The sequence below is a fragment of the Musa acuminata genome, unplaced genomic scaffold, assembly GCF_036884655.1.
Source record: "Musa acuminata AAA Group cultivar baxijiao unplaced genomic scaffold, Cavendish_Baxijiao_AAA HiC_scaffold_1077, whole genome shotgun sequence".
In the NCBI taxonomy this organism is placed as follows: domain Eukaryota; kingdom Viridiplantae; phylum Streptophyta; class Magnoliopsida; order Zingiberales; family Musaceae; genus Musa; species Musa acuminata.
Genome location: NW_027021291.1, coordinates 2,237,776 through 2,246,940, shown reverse-complemented (window position 1 = coordinate 2,246,940; position 9,165 = coordinate 2,237,776). Strand labels below are relative to the sequence as shown.

Genomic DNA, 9,165 nt, shown 5'->3' with positions numbered 1-9,165 from the left:
GGCTATTACTGGCCCACCATGGTCCAGGACGCGAAGGCCTACGTACGGAAGTGCGGCCCGTGCCAAAGGCACGCCTGGACCCCCCAACTGTCGGCGGTGCCGCTCTCCCCCATCACCTGCGCGTGGCCGTTCGCGCAATGGGGGCTGGATCTCCTCGGCCCCTTCCCCCCAGCCTCAGGGCAGAGAAGGTACATTGTGGTCGCAATAGACTACTTCACCCGATGGCCGGAAGCTGAACCCCTGGCGGCGATCACCGAGCAGCAGATCAAGAAGTTCATATGGAAAAACATCGTGACTCGGTTCGGCCTCCCCAGGACCATCGTCACGGACAACGGGACCCAATTCGCCGGCAAAAGGATTCAAGAATTCTGCGCTAGCTATGGAATCCGGTTAAAACACAGCTCGGTAGCCTACCCCCAAACGAATGGGCTGGCCGAGGTAACAAACCGATCTATCCTGGACGGGCTCAAAAGAAGGGTATCAGCTTCCCGAACGGCCTAGGTCGAGGAGTTACCCAGCATCTTGTGGTCCTTACGGACCACCCCCAAAACAGCCACCGGGGAATCACCCTACAGCCTCTCGTATGGGACCGAGGCCGTCCTACCCCCCGAGGTAGTATTCCCTACCCCTCGAGTAGAAGAGTACCTCGAGACCACATCGGACCAGGGGCTGCGCGCCGGCTTGGACCTGATCGAAGAGCGGCGCGCCGGCGCACACCTGAGGGATCTTTCTTATAAAAGAGCAGTTGCCCGGGTGTACAACCGCAGGGTACGACCTCGGCCTATTAAAATGAACGACTTAGTCCTACGAAGGGCCGAAGTCAGCAACCCGACCAGGGCCGGGGGTAAGCTGGCCCCCAACTAGGAAGGACCTTATCGGATCATCGAGGTAGTCCGACCAGGCACATTCAGGCTCACGACAATGGACGAGTCCCGCTTGCCAAGAACATGGAACGTCCGGAACCTTAAGAGATTTTTTGTTTAGAACAATGGGGAGATCGCGCCGCCAAGCGAAGGGCCTCTTTGGCCGGACAGTACACGAATGGTAGAAAGCTTCCTTTATTTCAAAAATGGAGAAATACAAGACTCGGCACCCAGAGGAAGCACAAAGGCTCGGCGCACATAAGTCCGCAGCCCGTCCTCACTGCCGGGGGACCTCCAAGCGGTCGTCGAAGGGAACCTCCTCAGGCATGTCCACACCTCGGTCTTCGGGGAGAGAGTTGAAGGGGTCCTCATCCACCACGAGACCAGGATGGCGAGCACGGAAGCGCGACGTAGCGATTCGATACCCGTATTCGAAGGATACCCGCCCCGTCCGCGTCAGCCCGAGTTCGAACCCTTCCGACTTCTTGTACGCCTCGATAAGCGCCTTGTCCTTCAGGGGTCGAAGCAGGGTCTCCTCCGCCAATGCCTCCGAGGCCTTTTTCACCTCGGCATTTGCGCCCTCCAGCTTCTTGCTAAGGGCACTCGCCTCGGCCTTCACCAGACGAAGCTCGATCCGTTCTATCTGAATCAGTTTTTGAAGCTCCCCGTTGGCCTCCGTCATGGCGTCGTTGGCCTCTTTGGAGGCCTTAAGCTCCGACTGGAGACGGACGACTTCTGCCTCAAAGCCCGAGGCACGCTCCTCAGCAGTCGCCACAACCTCAGGCCCGTTTTTTGCCTGAATCTCCGCCATCTGGTGGCCGAGCTCAGCGTTACGACTAACGAGGCCCCCGACGGTTCGGCCGGCATCCCGCACCCTGTCCATCAGGGCCGTCGCATAATGAAGACCCTGCAGAAGGAGAAAAGTGTCAAGGAAGTCGGCACCGAGCAGCCAAACCCCAAGAGAAAGATATACTTACCCAGACCAGCGACTGAGCAGACTTGTTGAGGAGCGTTTCCGAGGGCAGGGTGTACAAATCCCGAGCCAGGTCGGGATGGAGCGCCCCTCGGAGGAACGCCGCAGAGGGATCCCCTCCGACCCACACCCTATCCCCCCGGAAAAGACCCTCCCAGCGGGCGACCAGGGGCTCACGAGGCTCGCCACGCGGGATCTCGCCGACCAGCCGCGCCAGGAACGGCTCCCCATCCCCAGCCGGGAGCCGGCACAAGCCATGCACGGAGACGGGGTGGGGCCCCTTCCCCGCCATGCGCCGATCTGGCCTGACCCCGCCCGGACGGGAGCTCGTTCCCGGCCCCTTCGACGCGCATACCTTCGCCTTCTTTGAAGGGCGCCCGTCCCCGACCTCCAAGGGGGCACCCTCCGTACCGGGTTGTGGTTCGGTCACCAGCGCCGAAGGAGGGGGTGACGATTCGGCTGCCAAAGCCGGCTGTGGAGGTTGTGATTCGGTCGCCGGAACGGGGGGAGGAGGCCGCAAGGCGGTCTCTGGAGTCGGGGAAGGAGGCTGCGACGCCGGATTCTCCAGGAGCGTCCAAAGGTTCACCATTTCTACAGAAAATGGAAAACATCAGTGTCCGAAACTAGCCACACAAAGACCCGACACAACTGTCACTCACATACCCTGAGGCACCGGGCTAAGGCCCGCCGCGACCAACCACTGCTCGGTCATGGTCCGGATGGCCTGCGACCTAGGGAGAATCTCTCTGAGCCTCTCCCGAGCTTGGCGATCCACTTCACCCAAACAAGGGGGGGTGTTGTCAATCACCCTCGCAGACCACCGAACCCCGAAGCCCCAGTCCCGTGTACGGCTGACATAAAAAAACCTCCCCTTCCATCCCTTGTTATTGGAAGGGGCACCCCCAACGCGAAATCCACTCCGAGCCGTTAAGAAGTAACCCCCCGAGCCTTTGCAAAAGCGGTAACAGGAAAGAAAGAGGCTGAGGGTGGGGGTGATATGGGCATAATGGCACTCCCCCAGGAATACCACTAGGTAACGCCAGGAGTTCGGCGTTACCTGAGACGGAGAAACCAGCCAGAAGGACAAACAAGATACAATGAAGGGATGGAGGGGGAAACGCAAACCCGCCTCCAGAGCATCAAGGGACAAAGCGAAACCCTTCGGGATCGGGTCATACGCCCGCTGCCCTGGCTCAGGTACACTGAGGGCATGATCTCCCGGGATGCAATAACGTTCGCGGAGTCCCCCCAGCGAGGGTTCACTCACAGTCGAGTCAATATCGTGCGGCCACATCAAAGCCTCAAGCGACCGCGCCACCTCCTCGTCAGGGGACTCGTCGAGGGTCGAAGGAGGACCGCCCCCTCCAGCCCCAAGCACGGAAGAAGAAGAGGGAGAGGAAGACGGGGAGGAAAGTGAAGAAGGAGAGGACGGCATCTCGACTGACCTCGAGAAGAAGACAAAAACCGGGAAGAAGCTCGGGGACACAACGGCGGGGCTCGAAGGAGGAAGCGCAGCAGCAAGGGAGTGGAGGAAAGGACAGGTGCCCAAACGATTAAAGAAGACACCCCCCCCCCCAGAGTCAATGCCTCATCGTTTCCCGAGAATGGGCGGCAGCGCACTCGCGCAAAGGCGCGGCCGTTACGTCACATCGAAGAGCGCCCAAAGGCGCCCCGAATTAAAGGAATGGCCTGACGTGGCGCCACCCGGAGGACGAGGTGCCACCCAAGGACCTCCTCGACCTCAACGCCCGGAAACGTGCAGAGAAAGTAACCCCCGTCCATGAGGCAACAGTCAACACGGCAGCTTTTAAGAGCCGCCACGTCCGCTCCTCGGCCCCTCGGCTTTACGCCACCCAAGACATGCTCGGCCGCTCCTCGGCCCCTCGGCTTTACGCCACCCAAGACATGCTCGGCCGCTCCTCGGCCCTTCGGCTTTACGCCACCCAAGACATACTCGGCCGCTCCTCGGCCCTTCGGCTTTACGCCACCCAAGACATGCTCGCCGCTCCTCGGCCCCTCGGCTTTACGCCACCCAAGACATGCTCAGCCGCTCCTCGGCTCCTCGGCCCCTCGGCTTTACGCCACCCAAGACATGCTCGGCCGCGCCTCGGTCCCTCGGCTTTACGCCACCCAAGACATGCTCGGCCGCTCCTCGGCCCTTCGGCTTTACGCCACCCAAGACATGCTCGGCCGCGCCTCGGCCCCTCGGCTTTACGCCACCCAAGACATGCTCGGCCGCTCCTCGGCCCTTCGGCTTTACGCCACCCAAGACATGCTCGGCCGCGCCTCGGCCCCTCGGCTTTACGCCACCCAAGACATGCTCGGCCGCTCCTCGGCCCATCGGCTTTACGCCACCCAAGACATGCTCGGTCGCGCCTCGGCCCCTCGGCTTCACGCCACCCAAGACATGCTCGGCCGCGCCTCGGTCCTTCGGCTTTACGCCCCCCAAGACGTTCTTGGCCGCTCCTCGGCCCTTCGGCTTTCCGCCTCCCGACACACGCTTGGCCCCTTCTCGGTCCCTAGGCTTTGCGCCGCACGGGAGGCCATCCCCCTTCCGCACCCCCAGGGTCTGTGACTCCGCAGCCGACCAAATCTAAAACGAAAGCCATGCCTCGGACTCTCGCTACGACTGCCGACGCATAGCTTCTTTCCGGGGGGGAATATGATGAGGGCAATAATGGCGACAGGATGTGAATGACGTCAGCCACCCTGTACCAATGCCTCACGCCCCGGTCAACGAAGCCCTGGGACGCCGACCCAGGCGCATTAACGCCCGGACTGGCCCCCATCCGTCACAAACAACGCCACCACCCCTCGGCCAACGAGCCCGGCTCTGCGCCTTTTGGGCTCGGTCAAGGGTACGGAACACGCCCACCGAGACGCACCATACTCTGCTGCAGCTCGGCCTCCCACGCAGCCCCAATGGGCGTGTCAGTCGCAACGTGAGGTATTCACCCAGGCCCACCTATAAATACCCCTGAGTCCTAAGCCAGGGGAGGACACACTCACAAACCACACTTGCATGGAGGCATTTCGTCCTCCAAAACCCCCTCCACATCTTCCTCTAACTTGATCGTCGGAGGGGTCGGGCCGAGCTTCCGACCCGACCTGTGTGCAGGAACGAAGACGAGGTGGCCTCTTCCCGGCGCTGCTGCGGAGCTGCCGACCCGATCTACCGCCCCGAACGACCAATCCCAACCGGGAGACCCCGAGGGAGCTGCGCCCGAGATCCTCGACATTCCGAGCCCCAGAACCGAGCCGCGTCGGCCCTGAGGCCACGACTTAAAAAGTTACACACCGTAACAACTGGTAACCAATATAAGCAAAAGTGCTCAAACCATCTTTGACTATTAAGGACTGAAAATTAATTCCATGTGTTTGAGTTGAAACATCTGTTATTGTGCTAATAAACATAATATGCTTTGTTCTTTTGTTTCATCACGTATGGAAGCTTCTGATTTCTCTCATCCTATTTGAGCTTGCTTTCCTATTTACATGTTTATTCTCTTTTATGCATACTCCTCAAATAATGACATTTACAATATAATCAAAACACACTCAATTGCATAGAATCTCCAAACTTGATTCCAGAGAAGACACTAGGTTTAGTGGACACCAAACTCCTTAGGAATGATGAGGATTAAATAATCTGATTCAAATAGGTCCAATTCTAACCCTACATACTATGATCTACATGTACCTGACAAAATGAAAGCAAATGAGAAACTTAAAAGGCTTCAGCGAAGAAAAGAAAATTGATTACTTTGGTAAATCAAGAAGTTCGTTAGCATCCATGGGAACGGTCTTCGTCATCATAGCAACCGCCCAATCGCCCAAGGGGGCCAAGAAGCCAAATAAAACCCTTCTCTTCGCGGCCTAAGCAACAGGAAGAAGAAAGGTTGTCGATAGCGAACGCGACAATATATTTCCTTTTTTCGTTTTCATCCCCCTCGATCTCGAATCGGACGGACGAGTTCTCACTTCGCGATCCAGATGTCTGCGGCGGCTATCGCCTGCAGTAGAGGCGCCGCCACGTTCGGGTTTCGTTGCTGGTCGCTGATGCGGCTGCCGGCGGCGCAAGTCGGGTACCCTCGGTCCAATTTATCGCTGCTGCAGCGCTTCACTTCGGACGAGAGCAACGGGAGTAGGGCTTGCCTTATCGACACGCTCGCTCTGGTACTGCGCTACCTTATCGGTGTTCGACTGATGGGAGGGGGTCTTGGTTGCGCTACAGGTGTTTGTGTTTTTGCTTGTGTAGGTCAAGAAGTTGGAGAAGGAAGGGGTCCCGTCGAAGCAAGCGGAGGCCATAACGAAGGTTTTGAACGAGATCGCCCGCTCCCTTGGGTCCAAGCCCGAGATACAGAGGGTTTGATCTCTTTTTATGTTTCTTGAGACCTTTTTCATATCAGTTTAAGTAATTGAATGCTCACTATATATTAGTTATTTCTATTGTGAATTGACAAACTGAGCATGAGTTTTCGGTACATCCACTGTGAGGATAGTTTAAAATGAGTCTAGAAACTTCAATCTATGTTTAAGTTATTGATTTAGTTTGGATAGATTTGATCACAAGTCTGTGTGGTAGCATCGACAAGCATCTTTTTTGTTAGTATAGCTAATATTGCATGCACAAGTGTTTCTAGCTATGTTTTTGTTATGCTGCAATTTTATGAAGTGACGCATAATGCATGAAAATTTATGGCAGACTTCCAGAACTGATACTTTTCTAGCTTGAAAAAATTGAACAATTAGTGTGTATTTTTTCCACTGCCATTTCCACCAATGTCAGTAGCTTTGCTACTACCGATATTTGTTAAGAAGTTGTTTTACTAAACACTTATTTGATCAGATAATCACTTCGAAGTTAACAGACCTTTTATGATTAGACATATCGCAAGCATTTGCAATCATTTCCATAAATATTCTTCCCAAAGGAACGTTTCAGAAATTTTTGATGAAGACACCCTAAAGTACTTGTGAACATGTTGAACTTTATCATGCCATATTTGAAATTAGCAGTTTCAACAAGCTTGGACATCAAAGCATGGAATTAATATCATTCAGTAAAGGTACATCTCAATTGGATTGTGAACATGTTAGTCAGTCTTGTGATGTATCAACTGATAGCTGATTTATCTATTATAATACTACATGAGGGTAACAAGTTTGTCGATTTACAGTTCATTAGGCACTCTGTTCAGATTCTACTCTATATACTCTTTTTTTTTTAAACTTATGTCATATGATTGCAGGATCAACACTATCCAATGCTGCAACGAGAGACTGAAGAAAATCTTCGAGTTGATATCGAGAAAATGCGTAGTGAACTTAGGTCTGGTTTGCATTGAAGTATATAACAGATTAGTAAGCCAATTATATCCAGATTAATACTTCTTTCTTTAATTTAAACTCACTGTCTTAAACAGATATGAAATCGACAAGGTTATTGCTGGGCAGCGCTCGGATCTAATCCTCGAGAGACGGTAAGGGATGTTAATGTCTATTTGATAATGGAATATGTGGTGATATCTCAGGCTGAATTATTGTCCATATTTGTTACAGAAAATACACCTTTTTAATTTAACAACTAGGTTAACCATGCTAGTTCAGATGAAGAGTTCATGTTGTAGGTAACAAAAAACAAGAGTTCATGTTGATTTGAATTCTGATTTATCATCAAGACGTTCTGGTCTGAGTGTTGCTAGATCACTGTGCTAATGTTGATCCAATGTTTCATTTGACTTTGTTCATTTTTTATCACCTTTGTTATGCCTGGAGCAAACAAATAGGACTACCATCAGTAGCATCGATCAATGATTATGTATGTGCTTATTGCAAGTAGCTTTTCATTTTTAATGTGCTGTACCGGATGAATGTAGTAGCTTTAATTTTAACTTCTTTTTTCTAATTGTTTAGGCGCATACGTCACAAGTTACGTGACAAGTTAGCCAAACAAAGTGCAGAAACCACAGAACTTATTACCAAAATCGAGAGGGTAAGTTTCCTAGATCAAGGAGAAAAAAAATTACTGATAATTCTGTCCGTAGTTTTTGGTTTAGTATGTCTAAATTTGGTTTATCTTTGTAAATTTTCCAGGAAATCCTTGCATTAAGGGCACAGCTAGACACAGCAAAATATGATGCCACAAAGTTCTGCATCGCTACGGTTGTTTCTATATGTGCTGTTGCTTGTCAGATTGCGGCTCTCACGTTCAGTCCCTCGCGTGTAGAAGCGGCTGAGGAGATCCCCAAGGACAAATTATTGATTTACCAATTCTAACCCTACATACTATGATCTACATGTACCTGACAAAATGAAAGCAAATGAGAAACTTAAAAGGCTTCAGCGAAGAAAAGAAAATTGATTACTTTGGTAAATCAATAAAAATCTGCTACGGGAACGGGTGGAGAAAGTTCGTTAGCATCCATGGGAACGGTCTTCGTCATCATAGCAACCGCCCAACCGCCCAAGGGGGCCAAGAAGCCAAATAAAACCCTTCTCTTCGCGGCCTAAGCAACAGGAAGAAGAAAGGTTGTCGATAGCGAACGCGACAATATATTTCCTTTTTTCGTTTTCATCCCCCTCGATCTCGAATCGGACGGACGAGTTCTCACTTCGCGATCCAGATGTCTGCGGCGGCTATCGCCTGCAGTAGAGGCGCCGCCGCGTTCGGGTTTCGTTGCTGGTCGCTGATGCGGCTGCTGGCGGCGCAAGTCGGGTGCCCTCGGTCCAATTTGTCGCTGCTGCAGCGCTTCACTTCGGACGAGAGCAACGGGAGTAGGGCTTGCCTTATCGACACGCTCGCTCTGGTACTGCGCTACCTTATCAGTGTTCGATTGATGGGACAACTACCTTAGGGCTTCCCCCAACCTGCAGTTTGCTGTGGTGAGTGGTTGACAGCCTCGTGCGCCATCATAAGTACACACCCTGGAAAGGCAGGCGAAGGCAAGTGAAGCCCATCGACTCCGACAGCTCATTAGGTGAGAAGGAAGGAGATATAATACTCCATTGGGACAGAGAGACGCCCCTATTCTTTCTTCTCTGGTCCCATTAAAGTCAGCAGCGCCACTTCCATCATGGGGCGTCTGAACCCAGGCAAGCTTCATGGGGCCTGATGAGGGAAATAATGGCAACAAGATTGGCTGACGTCACCTGTCCCATCACGCCTCAGCACCTGGTCAAACTAGTCAACACGTTGATCGAGGCACCATTAAAACCAGTCTATCCCCTGTCAAAAGTCAAGTCTAACACGCTGACCGAGGCACATTAATGTCGACCTGCCCCCTGCAAGTGGGCAGCTTAGGAAGCAGATTGCTTCCCTATAAATAC

At 52.9% G+C, this 9,165-nt stretch overlaps 1 protein-coding gene across 2 annotated transcripts; it reads left to right on the top strand.

Moving 5' to 3' along the window:
• Positions 1-5,206: 5,206 nt before the first annotated feature.
• On the top strand, positions 5,207-8,697 carry LOC135666174 (uncharacterized). 2 transcript variants are annotated; one of them, XR_010509724.1, is made up of 4 exons: positions 5,207-6,202; positions 7,089-7,319; positions 7,753-7,831; positions 7,933-8,697. XR_010509724.1 is itself a non-coding variant. In XM_065177745.1 (4 exons), the coding sequence occupies exons 1-3, from the start codon at positions 5,830-5,832 to the stop codon at positions 7,182-7,184; spliced, it is 387 nt and encodes a 128-aa protein (XP_065033817.1). In that variant the 5' UTR covers positions 5,211-5,829; the 3' UTR covers positions 7,185-7,831; positions 7,933-8,697. The 2 variants fall into 2 exon arrangements, 1 of the variants encoding a protein (XP_065033817.1); XM_065177745.1 differs by having other exon boundaries at positions 5,211-6,012; positions 6,095-6,202; positions 7,089-7,831.
• The last annotated feature ends 468 nt before the right edge of the window (positions 8,698-9,165 follow it).